Here is a 25,550-nt window from a genome sequence, read left to right as displayed (position 1 = left end):
AAAGTCTTTCACTGTTGGGTTCAATTTGTATTTATTAACAATTTTTAAAATTATTTAACAATTTTGTTTATCATGCGCGGATCGACACAGAAATGTTATTACAAATTTTGCTTATAGAACTTTTGCTGCGAACTAAACCGAACAAACGAATGTTAGGCGTTTTTTTGGAAGCCATCAATGTTGGATTGAACAGTCAATGAGTCAAACAATCAATCGATCAACCAATCAATGTTCCGTTTAAGGCTACATAAATATGTAAATTTTAATCATCTCCCTCAGGCTAAGGCTAGTTAGAATTACAAGCGGACATTGGGATTCCGGGAGCGGACGAAGTTCAGCAGCTCGTCAGAGTCCTCGCACACGAATGGCTTGATGTGGTGGCAGGCCACGTCGTGCCACTTGATGCCATCGTTGTAGAAGTTGTTCAGTATGGACAGGCAGCTCTCGTCGTTGCCCTGGGCGGCCTCCCGATTGTCGGGCTGCGGCTGCTGGTATCCACCCGTTGCCGACCAGTCGCCGGTGTTCCTCTGCGAGGTGGGTCCAATCTTGGCCCCCGATCCCGACCAGAACCATCCGTTCTCGTTGGGGGGCTGCAGATCGGGCCTGTCGCAGCCGGCGAAGTTGCATTTCCTGCCCGAGGTCCAGATGTATCGCACATTGCCCCGGGAGATCCGCTGCTTTACAAAGTCATTCTCCTGCGGCGTCTCCAGGGAAACGGCGTCCATGCAGTGCCGACGGCAGATGTTCCTTGCATCCAGCCAATCCACCTCCAGACTGCGAGTGGGAGCATGCTCCCAGCTGAAGAAGTACGAGTGGGACACGCCCCGGGCATCTCGATAGCTGGCATGGCGCACCCGGTTGGCACAGCTCCTTGGATCGGGAAGGGCCAGACGACGCTGGGCCAGCGCCACGGTGGCACTCAGGGCCAGCAGAAGGAGTGCTCGCAGCACAGACATATTTGGATAGCTAAAAAAAATAAGTTTATTATATTAAATTGATTTTAAAATCCATTAGAGTAATTTAAATATTTTAAAATGTTTTCCGAAATCTTTGTTCGAAGTCATTTCTGTTTTTTAAAAATTATTATATCAACGAAATCTATTCATTTAGCTTATTAATTTTAATTTTCGCTAAAAAGTAACTAAACAGTTTAGGTGTTAAAAATGTGATAAAAACTTTTTTATAGCTGTCTAAAAAATCAAATTTTATACACTTTTTTATCAGTTAGAACCTATTTAAAATAGTTTGTTTTTATTCTAAATTATAAATGAAGAATTCGTAAGTCAGAACTTTGTCAATAGGAACTTAAGTCCGATTTCGGCTTGACTTAATTTGGGAGTACTTAGACACCTATTAAACCAGCAAACCTGATAGAATTCTGACAAATCCAGAGCGGAGTGGCCTAACCCCCCAAGTTCGGCCTAAAACTGATTCGAAAAACAAGTCTGACTAGGCATGGATCTGATTTGCCCCACCCAATGCATTTCCGCTTGGATGAGTCGCTGGGTTTTATGCAAAATCACTGATTGGAAATGCTTTGCATCGATTTTGATCAATTTTGACTGTATTTTGTATATGGAATTTGTCGCTTACAATTGTCATTTTGCACAATTTGATTCCATTTCGTCTAATTAAGTAGTTTTCCATTTCGGCGAGAGGCCTTCAACCTGGTTTCCATTTCGTAACGTGAGAACAACTGACTTTTATTTCGCCCAGCAACAGTGTGTTCTCTTCTACGGACTACCATTCTACTTCAACCTATGCAAATGGGCTCATTGTTTTATATCTGAACATAAAAACCATGAAAATTGTATGTTAATTTTATGGGTTTATCGATGTGCGACTGGCTGTGGTTATTACCCACTTTGCAACTAATCAAAATTGCATCTTATATAAATTGTCTGCTTGCAATTAGATCCGGATTTAAATTAGCCGATCTAAGCTGAGGTTCCATTTTATTGGAAATGGCTGAAACGCGTGCTGGGCTTTGCCTAGCCACTACAGAAAAAGTTAATTATTTTTAACTGACCAAAACAAATTGCAAATTAGTTAAAATTAGTTGTTGTTGATTGAAAGAGCGCAGTTGATGGGAAAATTGCCTGTAAGAAATGTGGGTAATTGCAATAAAAGTTTACGGAAAATTAAAAACCAAAAGAGTTTTAATGATCTTCTATTTTTATTTATATCTTATCATTATAATTCTAAATTTGGCTTAATTTTTTTTAATCTGGCATTATTTTTTTAATCTGTAAGTCAATGCAATATTTTTTTAATAAGAATTTAAGTCGGTATATAATATTCCCTAACCATCAATTAATAGGAGCTACAGTGACCTCAAAAAAAGTTACCAAACCGTAACTGACCTAGCCCAGAAACCTGACCTATCCAAGAAACCACTCGGCAACAGTCTGGAACACACATATATGGCCATTAGTCAGAGGCATTCCAGTACTCCAGCGTTTCTAGCTCAACTGAAGCCCAGAGTTTGTCTTGTGCATACCAAACTAATAAATACTCGCAGTTAATGGAGAAAGTTGCCCGAGTTCGAGGCTTTGAGGCCCGTCCATGGTCATGCATTACCCATATGGATATTGGTGGGTCTCTCGGTCTCTGGTCAATATTCGAAACTCTTCCGCCTGATAAAGCTTTTGGCTTGGGCCTTTGTTTTGGCCACGCGCAATTGCATGTTTTTTTCCCTATTTAACGGCTTGTAAATTTTGTAATTTGAATTTCCGTTGCCTCATTTGCTCTTCCTATTTGAAGCACTACCTGTACGTTTAGTATATGGCATGTTTTTTTCTTCTTCCAAGCTAATTGCCGTGGATAAGGGCATTGGCAGCCGGTGAAATATTTCCGAACCAATTGTCTTCACCTTCTTCTTTTTTTCGAGCACTTGCTCCCAAGTAGCTCTCATTTTGTCTCATTTTTGTTTGGCTTTTGATTTTTTTTCGACCTGGCTTTTGTATTTTGTGGCTTGTTTTCTTTTCTTACGCAATACCTGCTTTATTGAACATTTCAATGAAGGCACTTGCAGATATAAATTGTGGGAGAAAGGCATTTATTTTGTGTTTCTTTTGGCGGCTAAATGACTAACGATGATTTTTAGGCTCTTCAAATGGTTATTTATTTATATAATTCACCTGTTCGGCGTGCAAAAAGCAACCTTCAAAACGTGCTCAATAGCCAAATAAATATTACAAAATAACCGCAGCAAAAAGCAGTCGAAATCTTTGAAAGATGTTTTTCTAAGCACACTATCGTGCGCACATCTGTGCAACATTCCGAATCCGAATAGTTAGATAATTAATTCCAAGCCACTTGTGCTGACTTCGTGGCTGCATCTGTCAAACATTTTTTCTTTATTTTTTTTTTACCCATCCCACCTGCTGTACTCACCACCCCCCAAACATGGCAATTAATCTCCGGCTTATATATTACATTTTACAGCGGTCTCTGCGCGGCACTAAGTAACTGGTTTTTCCCTGAATGTTTCTTCTTGGATTGCAAACAAATTTTATTTATGTATCACGCGCCTCAGACATTTTAAAGTAAATTTGTAAAAAATTGTCATTAACGGCTAAGAGCGGAACAGGTGTCTAAATCACGTGAAGCGGAGTTATGTGGTTACAAATACTTAATTTTTTTTTAATATTTGTGGAGAATATCAATTAAACCGATTGGTTTACAATTCGATAAAAAGGTAAATAAAATTACTGTAGGGAAAACAAAATTGATAAGTAAAAGATTTATTGGATTGGATTTAATAATAGCGTAAGGTATATTTGTTAATATTTGTAGAAAATAATATTAGCATTTTAATAAACTCCACTGGTTTGCGGCTTACAGTTTACTTATCTGAATATAATAGTGCTGAGAACGGAAATAAAGTTTATGATACGTTTTATGAAGAAATCGCTTTAAACTTAAGTAGAGGTTCTGTTCTGTTAAATATTATCATTAATCGGACCCTCCTGCCTAAGCTCCCTGTACCATCTGAAAACCCAGTCGACTTAATTTAAACTACCTAGATCTGCCTCTATCATTTCCTGTTAATTAGAAATCATTCGATAAGCAGACGTTTCTCCAGAGAAAATATCGAGAGACTTGCACTTGCAGCTCGTTTTTTGTAGAACGAATCCGAAGACCAAGACGAGTTTCTGGCTTTTAAGCACCACCTCTTGGCGGTGCGATGACAGTAATTATAAAGAAGACGGATTTGCCAGCTGCAATACCCACTTGATGACTTGTTGCAACAACATCCCACCTTTGTGTATCTAGATAACTTGCTTCTGATGCCTCTCGAGGTCTCTTTTCAGTGCTAATTAGAATGTTTATGTTTGCCTTTGAGGCTGTTGCGCCATCTGTGCAACTGTGGGTCAACCACTTTGACCTCTTTTTTGCGGAGTTACCGCAGAAAACAAAAAGGGAGCAGGATGCTGCCGTTATGAAAGTTGCAGGCGGATGCGATGCGACTACTTAATGGCCTGGTCTCGGTCTGGTCTTGGCCAGATCTGGCTGGTCTCGTCTTGGCCCGAAGCAGAAGAAGCAGCCGCTGGCCAGCAGTAAACAATATGCAGAAAAACTGGACAGACTGTAGAAGAAAGTCTGTCAACTGTGGCCAGTTTCAGACCACCAGACAGGCCGAAGGAGCGTTACTTTTACTGGTCACCAGGCGGCAGGCAGCAGGCAGCACCTGCAGCTTACTGGTTTTTGTCGGATGAGCAAAACACAGAAATTCCACAGACTGTGCAGCGCTGAAAACAATAACAATGAAGCGAAATGATAGTGAAAATGGTCATGTTTCTTCTTTCAGTTTTTGGTCATCACATAAAATCGTATTTATATGTGCAGGCCATATCAATAAATACTGACAGCGCGTCACTTGGAGATATGGTGGGGCACAGTGAGAGGTTCAAGTGGAATCTTCTCAATTGTCTGGCTTTGGGCCCATCTTCACTTTCATCTTCGAAGCAGACGCTAATGAGTTGTTCAAATTTTTTGTCATTGCCAGGTAAATAAACAAACAAGCGAATGAAAGGGTAAAGCAGAAAAAGCTTTAAGAAATAGGCTTCTCGGTTTTCAAGAACCTCTTTACTACGAAAAACTACTAACATAAACTCTTCTTGTCTCACAAAATTTTAAAAAATATTTTCATAGTGGTTTGGTAAATTTAAAATGAGTTAAAATCTACTTAAAGTGTTCACTTTAATATTTTCTGACTAGATAATTTATATATTTGGTTTTTAAAGTTTTCTAGAATTAAGGATAATATTTTATTATTAAATTTAAGGTATAAGCAATAATAGGATACACCTTATTTTTATGACATGTTTGCTAAATAAAAACCTTAAGTAAAACCTTATTTGGAATATAAGGAAGCCGCATTCTGAACAATCTATAATTTCTGGCAAGAGTTAGTTAATCAAGCTCAAAATATTGCAATTCTATAATAATATTACAACCTCTTAAATTGCAGACCCTTTATTACAATCCCCACAATCATTGCTATAAGCAAATTGAGATTGAGAACAGAATACCATCAAAATTGGCATATGTAAAACCCAAAAGGGGCGGAAAGTGTACGCCCACTGCGAAAAAAAACTTTCCTTTGAGCAGAATCCATCCGACAAAGTGACAGGAGAAGCCCAGAGAGATTTTTTGTAAAGACTTTCCCGCATTCCGCGGAGATAAATTATTTCGTTGTCAATTGGAGACGGAATCGTGACTGGTGATTTCTACTGTGGAATTTTCAGAGATTGCACACCAAAAAAGGGGAGATCTGCGAGTCCTCCTCCGCAATTGCGATGTGGAATGGCATTGAAATGGCTTAACCATTGACCTGCCTAAGCCGAATTTTAAATAGCCATGTAAGTGAGGTCATCTCCAGTTGCAGCTGTAAAAATGTCAAAGCTCCTCTTATCAAGTTTCTGTAATTGCTAGCCATAAAATATTATTGGCGTGTTGGTTTAAGACTTTACGACCCGAATTCTATGCAGTAGCAACAGTAGCTCACAGCTGCCGCAGCCTGACATTTTGGCAATTACTACCCGAATATTTGCATGCTGCTGGAAAATTAGATTTTCCACTCCTTTGCACTGCCAGCATATTGCGTAATCTTCTGCTTCACTGCATGACCCTGGGGGTGGCGACTGGGAGTGGGCGGCTGTCAGCCGAAAAACATACCGAAATGGGGCCATAAATAAAGAAAAAACAACTCACTCATTGTTGGGTTAACTAACAACGTTTTTCACACTATTTGCCATGTTCTTCAAACTGACAGAATGCAAAGTGACAGCATTAATTGTCGTAGGTCGGAACAGAATTCTAAGAAAATTTGATTTATCATCGTCAGTCAGTAGACTCTTTGAGCAAAAAAAAATATAACAAATTATTTTAGACAATTTTTCAGTTACTATTTGACGTTAAAACGAAGCTGTGTGAATTTAAATAAGCTTGATATCGATGATTCCCAAAATCAAAATTGAAATATATTTTAAAAGATTACAAATAATAAGCAACTTAGATGACACAGTCTAATAATTTTTCGTAATCTTGTAAATCTAACACGAACTTTACAAAATCATAAAATATATTTATCGACACTAAACTATTTCCTTCCTAATAACAAAACCGATGTATGAATCTTATATATCTACACACCGATTTTTTTATGATTTTTAAAAATATTATATTGAATAAATTGCAAACATAAATGTAGTTGACTGTTTTTTAAGAAAAATTTAAACAAATCTCCAAAAAACCTTAACACTTTTTTGCATTCACTTGTCCTTAAAGGATATGTCCTGTGATATATGATAATCACCTTTTGATTGAAACGATCGACACGAACGGGGCTCAAAACTCGATGAGCAAACAGCACAGAAATCCAAGTTGTAGATATTGTGGTTGGGATAACCGCACGCAACGCTTCACTTTTACCAACTGAACGCAATGACGATCTTGCCAGGGTTTATAGCTTGTCCCCAAAAAGCTAAATAAACCAAAACGAGCAAAAACCGCCAGTGGTTCGATGTTCGAACGTGGCTCAAACCAAGCTCGAGTGGAGGCTTGGCTTAAACGAGTGATCGAGTGGATTGCGGGGCCACATAAAAATATATAAACCAACCAATATGGCCTAAACCGCAGGAGGCTTTTTAGCTGGAGATGAGCTAGGAACTCAATCGACGTATAATTGAGTTAGTTGCAGCTATTGCTGCCATAAATGTGGCAGTGTGCCACTGGTCTTGGGGTCCATAACTTTGAGTTTCGAGTGCATCTTGCAGCTTCGAACATGTTGGCCCAGCAAGTTCGCTGCTTGAGTCTTTTGTTTTTCCTCTTTTGCGAAAAATAATAAATAAGTGTGAAAACGGCAAAACTCATCGATAACAGTTACAAGCTTTGTTTAAATAAATGATTATGCATTAATGTTTGATTTTATTTTAATTGACGTGAGCTAAGCCGATTCGCCCTTGGGTTAAATTTAATTATTTATGCTTTTTTTACCTTTATGTAACAATTGTATATTTTTTGGACTCTCCATTACAAAGCAAAACGGTGTCAATAAAATCAATGGAGCTAAAATTGCTTCCGGCACAATTTGCTCATCATTAGCCAAAGGTGTTGAAGAAGCGAGCAAAATGGGCAGCATAAAGATAAACAGAAAAATGAAAAAAAAAATAAAGAAATAAATATTTAAATTGTTAAAAACGATTTTTAGCTGCCTATGCGGGCCTACTCATTTTGATTAATGTGATGCCTTGATTTACCTAATGAGAGCACAAGAGAAAAATTCATTAATTTTCATTGTGCTCGGTCCAATAATATTGCTTAATAATGCTTGGTTGTTATCTTAGTAAGCACCTCCAATGCTGCTGCTGCTCAAGTTCACCCCTACAAGGCGAATCAGCTTCTGATCTGTTCCAAGTGTCCTCTCACGCACCTCGAGCTCATCTTCAAATTGCATTTCGAGCATACTCGTACATAAAACATCGAAATGTACCTGTTCTGAGGTCGTTCGGCAAATTAAAATTTAATTGCATTTTCAGCAATTGCAAAGTGCGGTGGAGTGCCAGCCAACAACTTCAAATCGATTCGATATCGCTTCCAGTTTGCCGGGACACCCAGTCATCTTTTTTAAATACTCTAGGCAAAGGTATAATGGAGATCAGAATTTATTGGGTTAATTTTGATGTCATTAATTTCAGAGCACCAAAGATTGCTGCTGAATGTTGGAACACCAAAAAAATGAAAGTGATTGAAGAGAAAAGACAATTTTGCTTTAAAAGTAACAAAATGTCAACATAAGACAAACGAAGCTGTTGTTATTATAAAATGTCATTAGAACTATATAAAAATGAACATGAACTTAAATTTTACCTAATAAAAATTTTGATTTTTATGATATCAATAAAAAAATTTACTACACCCAACTAAAAAAGTAGTATAAATTCTACAAATATGTAAGACTGGTGAATAAAAATGTAGGGATTATGATTCTAAACGAAAAGACATTTAAATATTTTTCAAGTGCTTAACCTCTACAAAGACCACCTTAATTTCGAAAAACGTATTACAAATTAAAACTAAATTTTATAGAAATTTGCTTTCTATACACCGAAGCATACAATTAAATCTGGGAATTCACAAAGAGTATTTTAAGGTTCGCAGTTCCATATCAAGCCTGAATTTCTTGTTATTTGCGGTGACTTTGAACGCATTTGTTTATGTGATTTATGCATCCGATCTCAAAATCAGTCGGAGCAGCAGATGTGTAAAATCATTAAGTGCGAGCAGCGGGCAACTCCGATCGCCATAATGATGGAGCCCCGAACTTGAACTTGAAGAACGCTGACTTGCAAAAGGCCGCCGCACAAAAAACACACGAATCTGTCTCTGAAATATACACAATCCCAAATGCCATATCCATGGCTGTGGCTGCAATTAGATCTGCACTCCACTCCAAATGGCGCCCAGAGGCGAGCAACAATTAAAAATGGGTCTCGCTGGCAGAGCAACAATAAAATTTAAAACTCCGCTTACCATGAAGTTGATTGCCAGAGACCTTAGGCGTCATCGTCATGGATATATTATATATTGTAGTATCGTATCTACGAGATGCTGGGAGTTTTTGGCCCTCGGCTGATGCTCACGACCAGTGTGGGATTGTAACCATTTTCCACTGCCTGCAATTTCACTTTCCTTTGCCACATATACTTCACAAAATTGGCAAAATCCCACGCAGCCTCGCAGCCACATACTCATAATTGGGTCGCTTAATCTATCATTTGACATCTCCGATCCCCGATCTCCGCCGCCCTCAGACAACTTTTTAATTACAATTGGGCCCATTGTTTGAGCTTTTTGTGGTTACGCAACATTCGCATTGCGTGGCGATTGCCAAAGGAAAGTTATCATTAGATTGACATAAAAACTCTTTATCGGGCTGATTGCGAGCGGTTCAAAAAATAGTCGGCCTTACAAAATCGGATTACTTATTTGATGTTTGCGATGCTTAAGAGTGTAATTTAAAAAAAAAGCTAATTACAATTACTGCGCTATAAATGAAAGAGGTTAATAATACCATGTAGATAAGTTAGTTAATATTTACTGTTTTTTTTTATTTTTAAAGTCAACATTTAAAGCAAGGAAATTAAATATTTTTAACACAAATTACAATGGATCTGTTATGATTTATGATCAAGTTTTAAATTTTGTAAGTAGTATGTTGATAATTTTGGGGATAAAATAAGAATTAGTTCCATTCCTATAAATTGTCTATTATACACCTGGTCTAAAGTGCTTAAACTTGTTCTTGGAAATTATAAATTTGATATTCTTGGTTTTCAAAACTAAATATATATATATTTTTTGGAAGTGGTAAATCTTTTTACACCTACTTCAAATTGAGCCATTCTGGACCATGATTAAGCATATTTTTCTCATGGACAGGTGCAGATAAAAAACTTGGCTGCTGTTTAAAAAGAAGTGCGGCCACAAAGCGTAAACAATGATAAATTACAATAACATAACATAATTAACTTTGGGCTGGTGCTGATGCTAATTAACTTCTTTTTTCTCTGGGCGAATACACAAAGATGTCGATGGCTTACCACTTTTGCATGTGTATACCTCTGAGGTTACCATAACCCAGTGACTGACTTTGACTGTTTACCGCATCACGTGGCGTCGGCACCTTGGGTTCTGTAACTCATCGCATCTCCATCGCCGAAAAACCAACATCTGTTTCGCCACTCTTCGGTGGCCAAAATGTCAGAGGTTTCTGCGCACCTTGTGGATACGGTCAGCCGGCGATTATCCAAAGCATTTTCCGCCATCAACAATAATTTATTTCATTTGTGTGTGGTTATAAGTATATTTTTTGTTCGGTCTTTTTTGTCAATTCTCAATTAAAAACCTTCACCGTTTTTGGCCCTGAAATAAATTCGCATCAAATCGCTTGGGATCCAAAATTGTCCAAATAATTGTTTTGCTTCAGTTTTGGCCAAGAAAAAGGTTTACTTTATTTTGTTTGCCATACTTAATTTTTGCACAATGTTTTTTTTAGCTAAACGAACATGGTCTTTGTTTTCATTAAATTAAATAAAAAATTGGGTTGTATTGTATGCTTATAAAAGGATAAGATATGAAAATATTTGCCGATTAAATGTTGTATTTACGGATTTGGTAAAAATAAGTGTAGTTACTCAGTTTTTTACCTTGTTTGGGCATTTTAATAAATTGCCTCTTTTTATTTTTCAACATTTTTTGTTTAAACACCTTTAAATAAGTAAGAAATCTGTCACTTTTCTTACAGACCTCAACCCTATTTTCCTTTTGTACAGCATTCAGATTTATGTATTTTACTTGCAAATTCCCACTTTCGCGTATACACGTTGCTTTACTAAGCGCTGCATTGCGTTGCACGTGTGAAAAATAAACAAAAAAGTGTGGTGCCTTCTTAGGATGGATTTTATTTAACGCTGGCGCCATTGTCATCCGCAAGCGAACCCAAATTTTCGGGGAGTCTTAACCAAAGCAGACAGTCTGTTATTGTTTCGACTGCGGTTCGTTGATGTGTTGTTGGCCAAATTGTGCGACAAAAATTCTGAGCCAGACACATGATTTGTTGCATTGTAGCACGATGTCAGAGCTGAGAGCTCGAAACCGGGAGCTCATTAGGCCGGGGGGTCCATTATGCAATCTCGTTTGCATTGTTCAGTTCGCTGGCAGCAGATGAAGATGATGGCGGCACTAGTTGGCCCGTCGTCTTGTTTGGATTTCGTTTTGCCTAGCTTTAGGTAATGTGAATTTTTGTCGGCATTCTAGGATTAATATTTTCTTTTTTTTGCAAACATCACGTCTTAACATAACTTTTGAAAATAATTAATTTCAGCTGCAATTTTCTATTTCCTTCCAACACTTTGTTTTTTATGTACTTTTTAAGCCGACGATAACCTATACTTTTAAAGATAACACGTGAATGATTAAAAAGTTAGTGGTTTAATTCAATAGGTATACCTTTATGTACTTCCTTATTACGTATTAGAATAGAGAGTATCTTATCTGTTAATTTTCTTGGCCGGTGACTGTGAGTTTGGAGTCACTCTGCAGTAGTCTTACTGCCACTCATTGAGTTTGTAGTCTTCTTATGTTTCTTAGGCGGTGAATTTGAGTTGGAATCATTCTGTGGGATTTCTTTAATTCTTGCCGGCGGACTACTATCAGATTGTGACTTTTCACTTTTTCGCTTGGACTTCTCATCTTTTACCGGCTCCTTTTCAATATCTGATCTCGAAGTAGAACCCTCTTGATTTTCGTCCTTCTTGTTCTTATTCGATTCACGCGGCCGTAAGAAGTGGTGGCTAAACTTCTGCATCACTGCATCTTCGCTTTCCTTGATAAAGTCCTGCCAGATCTTCTGCACTCCGATTTCCTTTTCGTACACGTCATACGCTTTCATATGTTCCACAATTTTCTTGGCCTTATTATAGGAACCGTCCACTGAGACGTCGGCCTTTAGCCACTTGTCCTTGATCTCAAACTCAAACTTCCGCAACCGTCGAACTTCCTTTATCCGCTCACTCTTATCCACCTTTGCCTGGAAACAATAAATACTTAAGATTTTTTGATAGCGTGAGTAAGGAGATACTGAGAATTACCTTCTCCAGCAGAGAATCGTAGATGAGCCTCACATTGTTCGCATCCAGGCCAGACGATCGCTTACGCGCAAACACAATCTTGGCAAAGTCATCGTAGGATGTACTCGGCTGGACCACATAGGATTTTTCCTTGAGTATCTGTTGAATGATCCGCGCCTCTTCCTTTTCCCTTTTGGCTAGATGAAATATGCAACTTTCGTATATATCCCTCCGTTTCGGTTCGGGCACCGCTGACCATGTTTCAGTATCGCCAAACAACGCGTCGCAGCGAAAGTACTCAAACCGCGAGTTTATCTTGGACATGAGGAACTGCACCAGCTCCTCGCCCCGCTGTCGCATTTTATAATCATTGAAGATTTGCTTGCGTCCGTTGAGATACTTGAACTTCACATAACGCGGATCCTTTGAAATGATCTTTACACACTGTTCCCAGCTGGCGTTCGAGGGCACGTTACAGTTCACGAGCAGCCATGTGAAGGACTCTATGGCCTCTTGTTTGTCCTTCAGCTCCACCGACATTTTGTCCGTTTCAGCTGGAAGAGAACGTGGTTAACTAATAGTAAAATTTAGTAGGAGATTATAGGATGTTTTTACCTTTCGCTTGAAGCACCGGCACCTTAATCGACGCCAAGGTGGCTGTCAAGTTCTCATTGCGGCTGGCCACTTGGGACTCTGATTCTGTGGCGGCACCGATCACGGAGCTCTCCTCGCTTGACATGGGTGGCACCTCTTTGGTAGACTTTTCGGGTTCTTTGACGTTGTCAGGACTCAGATTCTTTTTCGCTTCTGCGGACGCATCATCTGATTGGTCTTTCTCCTTGGTATATGGTTTTGGGTCTTCTTTCTCCAGGAACCATGGCCTCCATGGCCCTAATCCTGGTCTTGCCAAAGTCGAAGTATTTTGTAAAGGAGGAGTTCCTCCGCAGTCAGAACCTATTCCGCTGCTAAAAGCGGATTCAAAATCTAAAAATACAACAAATCTATAAAAATCGCAGGGGTGCTAATCGAAGTCAAGAGTGTCCCCGACTTATGTATGAAGTTTATAGGAAATATACATTGTACAACACATGGATCCATAAGTGTACTTAAGTTGGTTACCTAGGGTAGAAGGCGTGGATGCTGGCACCGGCTGTTTCTGATCCATCAGATTGGACAGGGTAATCTAAAGTGGACACTCTCCACGTGGGGTTGATGAAGTGTTGCTGCGAAAAGGGTGTTTGATTGTTGGAACAAAGTTGCGTAAAGACAATAATTGGCTTACCTTCTCGCGGAGAGGTATCTTTGGTCTCCTTTTCAAAGACCGTTTTCTTCCTAAAAAGTTTTCTCCCTTCTGGATCCCACTGTTTTAGGACTGTTTAAGGACAACATAAATATAATTCCCGCATAATGGATTACGCTTTTGTGTCCACTTTTTACAAAATGGCGTCCGTACTTTTGCGATCAGTGGTGCACAAACACCGCTATCGATATAATATCGATATAGGAATGAGATACAAATAAGGTTATATACTAAGCTATCGAAATGCAGAACAGTTTTCTTCGTTCTGGTGATACAATTTGTTTATTTCTTTAATTCGGGGACCAAAAATATTCATATTCAACATTCTTTTGCGTTATAAAGATTATTTAAGATTATTATGTTATGAGCGCAAAAAATTTTACTTTAAGTTTATATTTACATATGTATGAATGTAGTCGTAAATTGCAAGTTTGAGTCTCCGATCGATCGATTTGACTTTTCCACTTCCAGCTTAGTACTTCTTGTTATTTTTCGAATCAGGGTATTGTCGATAGTAATTGTTACACATCTGGCTCACTTCATCTTCGCATTCATTGATAAAGTCCTTCCATATTTTTCTCACGCCTATTTTCCTATCGTAGAAGTCAAATGCCTCCAAGTGCTCTACCAGTTTCTTGGCATTCCTGTAGGGTTCGGCTACTGAGACTTCGGCCCTTAGCCACTTGTCCTTAACCTCATATTCCAGCTTCCGCAGCTGCCTTAACGCCTGTATCCGCTCTCTGTTATCCTCCTTCGCCTGGAAATAAAATTAATTCAATATTGATAAAGTCAGTTAGATATAACTCAGAATTACCTTCTTAAGCAGAGAACCGTAGGTGACCATCACATTGTCTTTATCCAAGCGGGCCGAGCGTCTATCCTGAAACACAATCCTAGCAAAGTCCTTGTAGGACGTGTTTGGCTGGACCACAAATGATCTTTCCTTAAGTATCTTACGAACGATTTTCTGTTCCACATCGGACCTTAGGATCTCAACATAGTCGTTGAAGAGATCCAGAGGTGTGGAATCGTGAGGTCCGAAGATGTCTAAAAATCGATAGTCCTTGGATATGATCGGGTAAAGCTCATCCCATTGCGACATGTAGGTGAGAATGCCTTTCTCATGTAGGGAATCGAGAAGGGCGACAAAGGCTTCTTTGTGTTTACGCTTTTCTCGCATCATTCGCTTTAGTTCTTCTACCTCCTGCTTTAGCCGCTCCTCTTCCCTCTTCCGTTTGGAACCACTTTTTACCGAGGCCCTTTCAATCGTCTTTGGAGGTACCACTTTTACCGCTTTGGCTGACTTCTCGGGCTCGTTGACTTTATTGTCATGGTTCTGATTCTCCTCCGCCACTGGTGATGTAGCCTCCAAAGGGCTTTTTTCGCTTGAATATAGCTCAGTGACTTCTTTCTTTAGAGCCCAAGGCCTCCAGGGCCCCATTGCTGGCGCTGCCATGGAATTACCAGGTAAAGTAGCTCTTTCTCCGCAGCCCGATCCGGAAAAGCTGCTGAAAGCTGATTCGGCTGATTCTGAAATATAAAACAATGGTCCTTAATACAAAACCAATATTAGTTGAGGGTATCTAAAACAGTTTTGAAATCAATAACATTCGCCATTCTGCAAAAGATTGGCTAGATTCGCTAATATTTTGCAATAACCTAAGAGACTCCGAAATTGACAGATATAAGACTCGGTACTGCTGCTTGCTGCCTGATCCACCAGACCCCACGGTGTAGAAACGACTTGGGGTGTTGCAGTGCTGCTGGGGACCATTTGAAAGTCCTGGCCAAGCTCCAGATAATCTTTGGAAGCAGCCTGAAAAGGTGTTGGCTAGTCATTATGATGTCGCATAATAACCTGGTAACTTGTTTACCTCTCTTTGGAAAAGTTTCACTTTCTCGACGCATGTCAGGGGCATCTCAGTAGAAACTTCATTTAGTTGGCTGAAGGACAATGTTCTTTCGTCCTCGATCTTCATACCGAACGCCGTATTCCTTATAGAGGTTTTCTCCATAATTTGCAATGTGGCGTTATTTTCCAACCCAAAATAAGATTCTTGCCACATGATTTGCGCTTTCATGTCCATTTTTAAAAATGGCGTCCGTACTTTTAGGGCCAGTGGTGTACTTGCGTCACTATCGATATAGTATCGATATAGCTGCGTAAAACCAATAAGTAGGGTATTCTCGTATTGCAGAACAGTGAGTTTCGATCAGGTTCAGATGTTGCTAGGGTTTCTTAATTTTATTAATTTGTGCCACATATGAACATTTTATGTTAGCGCGCTAGTTTTGTACGAAAATTGGTGATGATTCTAACATAGGCATATCCTACGATTCATCTCAGCACTTACTAAGTTAAAAAAAAATGTCATAGTATTGTGTGCCGACTAACATAAACACATAAATAAATTCCAACGTCAAATTTAATGATAAACGTATCAACAAAAAAACATTTATTTTTATATAAGTAATCTTAAGTTGTTCTTTTGTACTATACGTTTTGTAGGGCTTTTGTTACACATCTTTTAAATTAATCTTACATTAATGCCCGAAATTGCCATATTCTTAAAATTCTTGGGACTTTTTTCAAAATATGCTTGTTAAAGCCTTCCAACCACGTGTTTAATGGTGACGACCTTCCTACAATTACCTGACCGAATTTCGATTAGGATATAATTCCATCGGCTAATAGTTAGATATAAATTAATGATATTCCAATAAATTGGTTGCCATGGCTGCGTAAGTATAGACTATCAATTACCATACCATATCGCACCAATTTAATTTACGATAAGGACTGCACTTCAGCGAAATGGCTTCACCTCAATTGGGAAATTTATTTATTCGGATTCTAGCAATGATCCGCTACGGAGTAGATACTTTTCGCGGGTTCCGAGGTCGAGTTCGCTACTGGCTGAGTGCCCGGGATTGTTATGGGTCCATTTCCCTGATGGTGGCTATTGCCTTTGCCATGGGCATTACACCGTACTTGGTGAGGCGAAATTCGCAGGGAGAAAGTGTCTTGGCACCATCTTGGTACGGATTCCTAAATGCCATTTCTCGCTGGCTGCTGCTCGCGTATTGCTACAGCTACATCAATCTGAGCAATGAGAGTTTAATTGGCTACTTTATGAGCAATCATGTGTCCCAGTTTAGCACAAAACTCCACGACATAGGAGGCATTATAGTGGCCATATTTACCTTTATCATCCCGCTGCTCCTGCGAAAACACTTTCTAAAATCTGTGAAGACCATGGTGCAAGCAGATCAGCAACTAGATCGTTTACGAAGTCCTGTCAATTTCAAGGCCGTTGTGGGCCAGGTTGTCCTGGTCATATCAGTGGTCGTAATCGTTGATACTATCCTTCTGACCACCTGTCTAGTTTGCCTTGCCAAAATGGAGGTGTACGCCTCATGGCAGCTGATTTTTATTTTTGTGTACGAACTTCTGGTCGTTTCCATCACCATATGCATGTTCTGCCTGATGACGAGAACGGTCCAGCGAAGGATCGCCTGTTTGCACAAGGTGAGTCCTGATAAAATAATATTAATACCTTTAATACAATAATTTAATATAAAAAACCATTAAAAGTGAACTATGAATATTTGGGGTATTGATAAATACCTGCAAAAACAAAGATATTTTCTCAATAAATTAGACTTGAACTATTTCCGTGTTCAACGACTTTCTTTGTTTACTATTTATCGTGTTTTATAAAAGCAATCCGTCTATCAACAATTTCAAGTTATCTGTAAAAAATAACCACCCACCCAATCATCATATATCACCTGTCAATCAGAGTAATCCCCAGTTCCCTTTGCACAAGAAGCAAACTGAATGGAGAAATCTGATCAGCTTATGGCAAAGGCAATGGACAGGAACAACTCCCCTTTGACATCCTTCCCCATCATTTCCATACCACATCCACCATTATATTCGAGTGTGACCAGATATGCGATTACTCGAGTGTCTCTTGATAATGAAGATAATGAATTGCCCGTCACGAAGCGAACTCACATGGATACTCGCACACTCGGCGACTGTTATCTTAATACTTTAAACAACTGAATTAAATTCAAGGCATCTGTGTTTTGAAGGACACAGAGATGATTATTAAGATTCTTTCTATTATACGAAATATATGAAGCGTAGGTTCTTCATATTGTGGAATATTACAAAAATACTTTCAACTGGCCCATTCCACATTTTAGTAAGTAATTATCACTTCTTAAGGACTTAATCGAAAAAAAAAAATTTTATAATAATTTATATCAAAATGGACTTAAAAATCAAATATTATTATTTTAAGTTTTCTTAGGAGTCCCATAATAAAGAAAATTATAAAAGTATAAAAATTGGACTATTATTATTTACGGTTACTAGAAATAAACTCTAACATAGTTTCTAACTATGGCCTAGTACTCAACTTAACAAAAAGTCGTCCAAAAGCATTTGGACCACTTTTGGGTGGGTTGAATACTAGGCCTATAACTAGAAAATCCAACATAGTTTTTAACTACCTTTATTAAATTATAGTATTTTGAATGTCCACTTCCTGGGCTTCTAAAATTAAACCACTTGCCATCACTGATAGCTTGACAGAGTGAGAAAACGATAACACTTGTTGCCATAGCCTGCCACTTGTTGTTGTGAATCCTAGACAACATGATAATGAGCTTTCCGCAACCGGCATTTCTTTTTTATATCCTTTTTAGCCCACTTCACTTGACTCCACCCCCTCCCTTTATTATCCTTAAGCTCACTTCGTTTGCATCCGTCGCCTAGCAGTCGCTGTTTTCCGTTTTGGCCAACCAGTTCGCGTTGGCACTTTCATCCGAACGGTTGTGCGAATCGCTTGTCCTGGCTCTGTTTTCATTTCCGCTTCCGGTTTATATTAATTCGATTTCGCCATTATGTCCGCACTGCGTCGGGTGCGCAAATACTTTATATCCTCTCAGGTCTACGAGGCCCTGCGTCCTTTGTTCTTTCTAACTTTTCTATACGGATTAACGCCATTCCATGTGGTTCGTCGGAAAATGGGAGAATCCTACCTGAAAATGTCCTGCTTCGGCGTCTTCAACATCTTTATTTACATCTGCCTCTGCGGATTCTGCTATATCTCATCCTTGCGGCAGGGAGAATCCATTGTGGGCTACTTTTTCCGCACCGAGATCTCCACTGTGGGTGATCGCCTGCAGATCTTCAATGGTTTGATAGCCGGTGCTGTAATCTATACCTCGGCAATCCTAAAACGCTGCAAGCTTTTAGGCACCCTAACCATTTTGCACAGCTTGGATACGAACTTTTCGAACATTGGAATACGGGTGAAGTACTCGAGGATATTCCGGTACTCGCTTCTGGTATTGATCTTCAAACTCCTGATCCTGGGCGTCTATTTCGTGGGAGTTTTCCGGCTGCTCGTCTCGCTGGATGTAACACCCTCGTTCTGCGTTTGCATGACATTTTTCCTGCAACATTCTGTTGTCTCCATTGCGATTTGTTTGTTCTGCGTTATTGCCTTCAGCTTCGAGCGGCGCCTCAGTATCATCAATCAGGTGAGTGGGGGCTAGGGTTATCAGTACGGTCGACAAGTACAGGTAAAAGTAAATATTTACCTGCAGCAGGCAGGTGGAGACACCGCGTCTGGGGTGCGTGACGGGCTTTCAACAGGGGATTCACTGCTTTCATCGCCTTTATTACTCAATCACAAGTCAAGTGTGAAAATTAATTTATGTAAAACCATGCTTACTCACAGGAGTGCAATGGACTTTATCGAACTAGTTCGTTTGTCAGGATTCCCTTTGATATTTTTAGTAATTAAGTTTGCTTTCTGGCGGTAAGGTGTGTGAAAGGCAAATAACAAAGCCTAGACTATTTGGTCAAAAAGTGTGGTCTGCTGGAAAATGGATTAAATTTCTCCATGTCAATAGTTTCTATGAATAAATTACACTCAAATGGATTGCCTACTTTAAGGCATGTTTTGAAAATATATGTTATTTTCGGCACGTGCTCAGACGAATTTTTAGTTGGTGTCTATTATCATAGTATTATATAGAAGTGTCAGTAAAATCTCTTGGAGGAAAGCTTGTATTAATGCTTTTCCCCCAACGGACAGATTTCCCCCGATAGTAATGCACCCTATCCATATTATAGTAACCAACTGCACCAATGTGCATTCGTTCATTCAATGTGTTTATGTTAAAAATATAAACTATTTTGGATTATATGGTAATGCTCCAAATATAAATCAGTTCTACTTTTAAAATTAGGGTAATTTATCAGCAGGGAAGTTTACTAAAAGTCTTATAAAACATATGTTCAAGAATGATTTACCTAAAAATGTTTGCCTGTTAAAAGACAAACTTCCCAAAGATTGTATTCAACTTTTCCCTTGGTGTGTCAATAACAAAATCATTTGAATAACATTCCGGAAAATTTTCAAAAGTTCACAAACATATTTCTCCCTTTTACGCCTTTTCCAAATCAACTAAAGAACTCATTTGCTCCCCATAACAAATAAAATGAATGAGTAATTTCCTATGTCATTTATGGTGCCCATAATTCTTACGTTACTAACCAAATCTCATCTGCCAAAGGACACGCAATAGAAATGATATAATATCCTGTCGAACAATTGACATAAATTCATTTGCGCATTTCATGGAAGCCATGAAATTAATTAGGCTTGTGAGGGGCACAATAAAAATGGTCTCTGGTCATTCATTGATCTAAATAGAGACACGAAAAACTTCTCTTTATGTTAGGGAAATCGTGGGATTACGCTGGGGAATTAATTCCCCACGCAGGGCGACATTAATTAAAATGCAACAGCTAAAGCTAATAGGTTAATGGTCGAAACATAAGCGGACAGCAGCTTGTCTAGACCTCTAGTACATATAAAATGGGAAAATTATTTACTTTTCCGACCCCACCCACAAGGTTCCAGTACCGAAGAGTCCTGGTAAAATGCAAATCATTTGCGGTCCGTGGCGTCAGTCGCCGGTTGAAGCTCAAACGGAGCGGACATGGATATAGAAACGGCCAAGGAAACGGTGGATCCTTCGGATACCCCGGATATAGAAGTGGGTTTTGGGCTGTGCCAGCCCTTGCGCCGTAGATTTCGGCGACTTTTTACCGCCAAGCAGCTTTACGAGTGCCTCCGTCCAGTTTTCCATGTGACCTATATCCACGGCCTCACATCCTTCTACATCAGTTGCGATAGTAAAACCGGGAAGAGGACCATCAAGAAGACCATCTTTGGCTACATAAATGGCATCATGCACATCGCCTTGTTTGTCTTTGCCTATAGCCTAACTATTTTAAATAACTGCGAGTCGGTGGCCAGCTATTTCTTTCGCTCACGCATCACCTATTTCGGGGATATGATGCAGATTGTGAGTGGCTTGGTTGGAGTTACTGTCATATATCTGACGGCCTTTGTGCCGAACCATCGACTGGAGAGGTGTCTGCAGAAGTTTCACACCATGGACGTGCAACTCCAGACGATGGGAATTAAGATCATGTACAGCAAGGTGCTGCGATATAGCTACATGGTCCTGATCTCCATGTTTCTCGTCAACGTTCTCTTCACCTGTGGAACCTTTTCGGTTCTGTACTCATCGCTAGTGTCGCCCACTTTGGCCCTGCACTTCACCTTTCTTATCCAGCACACGGTCATCGCCATAGCCATTGCGCTATTCAACTGCTTCACATATTTGGTGGAGATGAGACTAGTGATGGTCAATAAGGTAAGGGCGTGAATTTAAAGGAGAACTCTGAACCTTATTCAAAATCAAATCAAAGAAAAATAAGTTGTTTCCCGGAAATCCCGGAAGAAATTTTATAAATTGGTAGAAAGTTTATAAGCAAATCAACACAAACCAAGGAACATAAAGGTGTCTACAATACAAATACAGTCTAAAACCCAAAATATTGCAATTTAACTATGTTAACAAATAATCAAAATATTATTAACATAAAATAGTTGATCTGAAAAGTTGTTTAAGAACCTGACCGTTATCTATTAACCATATTTATCCTTTATTTAAATGTAACTTTGTGTTTTGAAAATTATTTAAATATATTTTATTTTGGTTTTGTTAAGAAGATTTATATATATATTAACATTAAACTTTATATTTTAACAATTATTTAAATTAATTAGTTTTTTTACTCAACTTATTAAAGTCTTTTAAAATTTTATCTTTATAGGTCCTTAAAAACTTAATATTTTTTTTTTTCATGTGTTTTTACAAACTACCTAGGACTACCTTCTACGCTACCTACAAGTGAATTAATTTTCAACTTTGTTAGAACTATTTAGAAAGGAATGGGCTATTAACTTTATAGCTATCCATCTATTCTATTGTTTGAATTAATTAATAGTTCCCAGAGGAAAACGAAAAAACGACAGTGAAAATATCCGTTTAACATGTTTTACTATGTCTTTAAGCTGTTTACAATTCCATCCAGTTAATTCCATTAAATTAATTAGCCCACACAAACAATGACCGTGAACCCGCCAACTGGAATATAGCATTTCCCTCTTTATAATTTCATAAACACTGGAAGCCAGAAACAGCCATTAAATGGGAACTTTGTCGGTGTGTGATGGACGGGTTTCCATTACCTGACCTGTCAACAGCGAAAAGTAGACAATATTTAACCCGCCATGACGTTCAAGGCGTGGATCATAAATACTTTAAAAACTAATAAGTGAGAAAATGTGTCTCATGAAGCTATAAAAGGAACTTTTCAATGGACACCGAAGGAATAGTTTCATTACGTCTGCAATGCAAGATATTTTTCGAGAGCTGTGTTGAACCAATCGATTAATTAGTGAAATTAAAGAAATGTCTAGTTTCTGTCGCGAATTATTTAGACCTCGGGATGCTTTTGGAGCCGAGCAAAGTTTGCTTTTCTACACATATCTTCTCGGTCTAACCCCTTTCCGATTGAAGGGTCAAGCGGGTGAAAGACAGTTTCAGCTCAGTAAACTCGGCTATCTGAATGCCTTTCTCCAGTTGAGTTTCTTTAGCTACTGCTTTATGGCAGCTCTAATTGAGCAACAAAGTATTGTGGGCTACTTTTTCAAATCCGATATATCTCAAATGGGCGAGTCTCTGCAAAAATTCATTGGAATGACTGGCATGTCAGTTCTATTTCTCTGCAGCAGCATTCGAGTTAGATTACTCATCCGTATTTGGGATCGTATATCCTCAATAGATGATCGATTCCTTAATATAGGAGTATGCTTTAACTACTCTGCCATCATGCGATTGAGACACGGCCAAATCTTTCTAATTAATGGCATTCAGTTGAGTTATTTGATAAGCTCTATCTGGATGCTGCTGCGAAATGATGTGAGACCTATTTACACAGCTGCTGTGGCATTCTATGTACCCCAAATATTTTTGCTTAGCATTGTGATGCTATTCGGAGCTGCTTTACATCGTCTGTGGCAGCATTTCGATTTACTCAATCAGGTGGGTTACGATAAATACTAATACTAAGTTGATATGATCTTTAAAAAATGTTATTATAATTGTTTTCTAATTTTGTATCCTGGCACTACAAGTAAATATCATAAATGAATGTGCTAGTCAATCCCTAGAATTTAAACCCACACAAACCGATTCCCCGAATGAGCTTACTTACCATTCTAAAGACTTTTACCCTTTTTAATGACCAAGCACCAGCTCTTCGGATAATTAAATAGGGGTATATCGGTCATACAGATTATAACCAGTCGTCATCATTTTATGAGCTGTTCATTTTATTAGCTTTTGGAGATTCTTATCCCACTTTCTGGAATTCCATTGCCATAGAGGCTTCATATAGCACTCATACGCCATGTGGTTCCTTAAGCGATTGGTTGCGAGCCCGGGTAGTTGTCCTCGCGATGTGTACTCCTGCTACCGATTGACTATATTCATGGCCCTCTGGCTCGGAATCGTACCATATTACGTTAGCACTTCTCCGGAAGGCAGGGGCAGGCTGACAGCCTCGTATTTTGGATACATCAACATCATAACGCGAATGGCCATCTACATTGGGAATTTTCTGTATAGCACCATTGATCGTGCATCCTTGATGTCCAACTTCTTCCTCACGGACATCTCCAATGTGATAGATGGTTTGCAGAAGATCAACGGAATGTTGGGCATATTTGCCATACTGACGATATCTCTGCTGAAACGGAGAAAACTTCTGGAAGTGTTGGCCATATTTGATGGACTGGAGACGGAGGCGTTTCCCCGAGTGGGGGTGACACTGCATCAGGCTCCAGCTACCAAGAAAATGAATCGATTGGTCATAATATTGGTTGGCACTATGACGGCCTATATAACCTGTAGTTTCCTGATGATCACTTTAAGAGACGCAGCCACATTTACCATGTCTGCAGTGATTAGTTATTTTTCACCACATTTTATAGTATGTGCTGTTTGTTTTCTGGCGGGGAATTTAATGATTAAACTGCGCATCTACCTCAGCGCTCTTAATATGGTTAAGTAGGACAGATATATAAGTATTACTATCACTAATATATATCTTCCTTTATTCTTCTTAAAGGTCCTGAAAAATCTGGCCCATCAATGGGACTCTCGCACCCTTAAAGCAGTGACTCAAAAGCAGCGTTCCCTTCAGTGTCTCGATTCATTTTCCATGTACACCATAGTAACTAAAGATCCGGCTGAGATCATACAGGAATCAATGGAGATCCATCACCTTATATGCGAGGCCGCTGCTACGGCCAACAAATACTTTACCTACCAACTGCTGACCATTATTTCTATAGCCTTTCTGATCATCGTTTTCGATGCGTATTATGTGTTGGAAACACTGCTGGGAAAATCGAAGCGGGAGAGTAAATTCAAAACCGTGGAGTTTGTGACGTTCTTCTCCTGTCAAATGATCTTGTATCTGATCGCCATAATATCCATAGTCGAGGGAAGTAATCGCGCAATCAAGAAAAGCGAGAAAACAGGAGGAATAGTGCACTCCCTACTCAATAAAACTAAAAGTGCTGAGGTCAAGGAAAAGTTGCAGCAATTTTCCATGCAGCTGATGCATCTCAAAATTAACTTTACCGCCGCCGGACTATTTAACATTGACCGCACTTTGTATTTCACGGTAGGTTCTTGCATACGTTAATATAGTTAAGTAATTTTCCTAATTCTCTAATCACTTACAACAGATCAGCGGGGCCTTGACCACTTATCTCATCATCTTGCTGCAGTTCACCTCCAATTCCCCCAACAATGGCTATGGGAATGGTGGTTCCTGCTGTGAGACCTACAATAATATGACGAATCATACGCTTTAGATGTGTTTTTTTTGGTGTCATTACAATGTGGGATATGGGCGATATGGGGGTCGATGGAGCCGGTGAAATGGTATAGAATACGTCCAGCAGAATGCTTATTTTTTGTAAATGTTGTTATTGTTGTTATTGTCAAAAGTACTTTCTGTCAATGTGAAGTAACCATTAAAAATAAAATTATAATCGTTAAAGGAGTAGTTCTTTTTTAGTGGGTGGCGGTAGTAATTGTTGGGGTCATTTGGAAAAACACTAAAAAATAAATTGTTTTTTTAATTTAAAAGCGAATACATTTAAAGCTACTCTTTAAAATTTGTGTTGTCAAAATTAAAAATTTCCTATCGTTTTTTATCGATCGAAAAACCGTTCCTAACGGTTTTACCTTATGATAAGCAACAAGTAAGATATAAAAGATATTTTGTTTCTGTCCATCAACTAATTAATAATTGGTACCTTCAAAAGAATTGGGCGTTCTAAATGCCCACTTTTTGCGTGGTCTTTTTATGGTCGCTATAAATTGTTCGCCAATTGTAATGAATAGCCAGTGAATTGGACATAGAGTTTACGAAAAATTGAACGTACCGCGAATTTCGTTGAACTCTTGTAAATGACCTTGACCACCCAGGTCCCTACCTCTCGTTGAAGGTAATTAAATATTTGCCTTTATTGATATTAGCTTATTACGTGTGCGAAGGTGTGCGACAGCCCTTTAACGATTTTGATATACGATATATCAGTCGTGACTCGAGTTGACACAATGGCAATCATCATCATGAGTCGCCGTAGACT

General features: G+C 38.9%; 4 protein-coding genes across 9 annotated transcripts; 1 reads left to right on the top strand and 3 right to left on the bottom strand.

The window, feature by feature from the left end:
* Positions 1–12: 12 nt before the first annotated feature.
* On the bottom strand, positions 13–6,971 carry LOC108017847 (uncharacterized). Its single transcript, XM_036812688.3, has 2 exons — positions 6,824–6,971; positions 13–966 (listed from the first exon to the last, which is right to left on the bottom strand). Exon 2 carries the CDS (start codon positions 954–956, stop codon positions 297–299), a length of 660 nt encoding a protein of 219 aa, XP_036668583.1. The 5' UTR covers positions 957–966; positions 6,824–6,971; the 3' UTR covers positions 13–296.
* A 3,974-nt stretch (positions 6,972–10,945) lies between these two features.
* On the bottom strand, positions 10,946–13,578 carry LOC108010963 (pre-mRNA-processing factor 40 homolog A-like). Of its 2 annotated transcripts, none has more exons than XM_070997244.1 (6): positions 13,420–13,578; positions 13,257–13,360; positions 12,753–13,121; positions 12,159–12,691; positions 11,518–12,097; positions 10,946–11,459 (listed from the first exon to the last, which is right to left on the bottom strand). In XM_070997244.1, exons 2-5 carry the CDS (start codon positions 13,300–13,302, stop codon positions 11,600–11,602), a joined length of 1,446 nt encoding a protein of 481 aa, XP_070853345.1. In that variant the 5' UTR covers positions 13,303–13,360; positions 13,420–13,578; the 3' UTR covers positions 10,946–11,459; positions 11,518–11,599. The 2 variants fall into 2 exon arrangements, with proteins under 2 accessions (XP_070853345.1, XP_065724931.2); XM_065868859.2 differs by having other exon boundaries at positions 10,946–11,454.
* Positions 13,579–13,714: 136 nt separating this feature from the next.
* On the bottom strand, positions 13,715–15,618 carry LOC108015506 (uncharacterized). The gene is made up of 4 exons (XM_017082004.4): positions 15,312–15,618; positions 15,097–15,253; positions 14,252–14,967; positions 13,715–14,194 (listed from the first exon to the last, which is right to left on the bottom strand). The coding sequence occupies exons 1-4, from the start codon at positions 15,522–15,524 to the stop codon at positions 13,910–13,912; spliced, it is 1,371 nt and encodes a 456-aa protein (XP_016937493.4). The 5' UTR covers positions 15,525–15,618; the 3' UTR covers positions 13,715–13,909.
* Positions 15,619–16,282: 664 nt separating this feature from the next.
* Positions 16,283–24,949, top strand: Gr28b (Gustatory receptor 28b). Of its 5 annotated transcripts, none has more exons than XM_017076468.4 (3): positions 16,283–16,966; positions 24,014–24,574; positions 24,639–24,949. In XM_017076468.4, exons 1-3 carry the CDS (start codon positions 16,298–16,300, stop codon positions 24,765–24,767), a joined length of 1,359 nt encoding a protein of 452 aa, XP_016931957.3. In that variant the 5' UTR covers positions 16,283–16,297; the 3' UTR covers positions 24,768–24,949. The 5 variants fall into 5 exon arrangements, with proteins under 5 accessions (XP_016931957.3, XP_016931966.1, XP_016931950.3 ...); XM_017076477.4 differs by lacking the exon at positions 16,283–16,966 and adding an exon at positions 18,290–18,996; XM_017076461.4 differs by lacking the exon at positions 16,283–16,966 and adding an exon at positions 20,446–21,189.
* Positions 24,950–25,550: the final 601 nt, after the last annotated feature.

The sequence above is a fragment of the Drosophila suzukii genome, chromosome 2L (assembly GCF_043229965.1).
Source record: "Drosophila suzukii chromosome 2L, CBGP_Dsuzu_IsoJpt1.0, whole genome shotgun sequence".
NCBI classification, from domain to species: domain Eukaryota; kingdom Metazoa; phylum Arthropoda; class Insecta; order Diptera; family Drosophilidae; genus Drosophila; species Drosophila suzukii.
The sequence above is the reverse complement of the archived record's forward strand: the minus strand, read 5'-3'. Positions and strand labels throughout refer to the sequence as shown.

Bases quoted from the DNA above. Each gene is read 5' to 3' on its own strand.
- LOC108017847 (XM_036812688.3), bottom strand. From the start codon at position 956: ATGTCTGTGCTGCGAGCACTCCTTCTGCTGGCCCTGAGTGCCACCGTG.
- LOC108010963 (XM_070997244.1), bottom strand. From the start codon at position 13,302: ATGGATCAGAAACAGCCGGTGCCAGCATCCACGCCTTCTACCCTAG. The intron at 12,692-12,752 runs GTAAAAACATCC...GTTCTCTTCCAG, and splicing joins GCCGGTGCTTCAAGCGAAAG to CTGAAACGGACAAAATGTCG. The intron at 12,098-12,158 runs GTAATTCTCAGT...TATTGTTTCCAG, and splicing joins ACGATTCTCTGCTGGAGAAG to GCAAAGGTGGATAAGAGTGA.
- LOC108015506 (XM_017082004.4), bottom strand. From the start codon at position 15,524: ATGGACATGAAAGCGCAAATCATGTGGCAAGAATCTTATTTTGGGTTG. The intron at 15,254-15,311 runs GTAAACAAGTTA...ACACCTTTTCAG, and splicing joins TGAAACTTTTCCAAAGAGAG to GCTGCTTCCAAAGATTATCT. The intron at 14,195-14,251 runs GTAATTCTGAGT...TTTTATTTCCAG, and splicing joins ACGGTTCTCTGCTTAAGAAG to GCGAAGGAGGATAACAGAGA.
- Gr28b (XM_017076461.4), top strand. From the start codon at position 20,467: ATGGATATAGAAACGGCCAAGGAAACGGTGGATCCTTCGGATACCCCG. The intron at 21,190-24,013 runs GTAAGGGCGTGA...TTCTTCTTAAAG, and splicing joins GACTAGTGATGGTCAATAAG to GTCCTGAAAAATCTGGCCCA. The intron at 24,575-24,638 runs GTAGGTTCTTGC...CACTTACAACAG, and splicing joins ACCGCACTTTGTATTTCACG to ATCAGCGGGGCCTTGACCAC.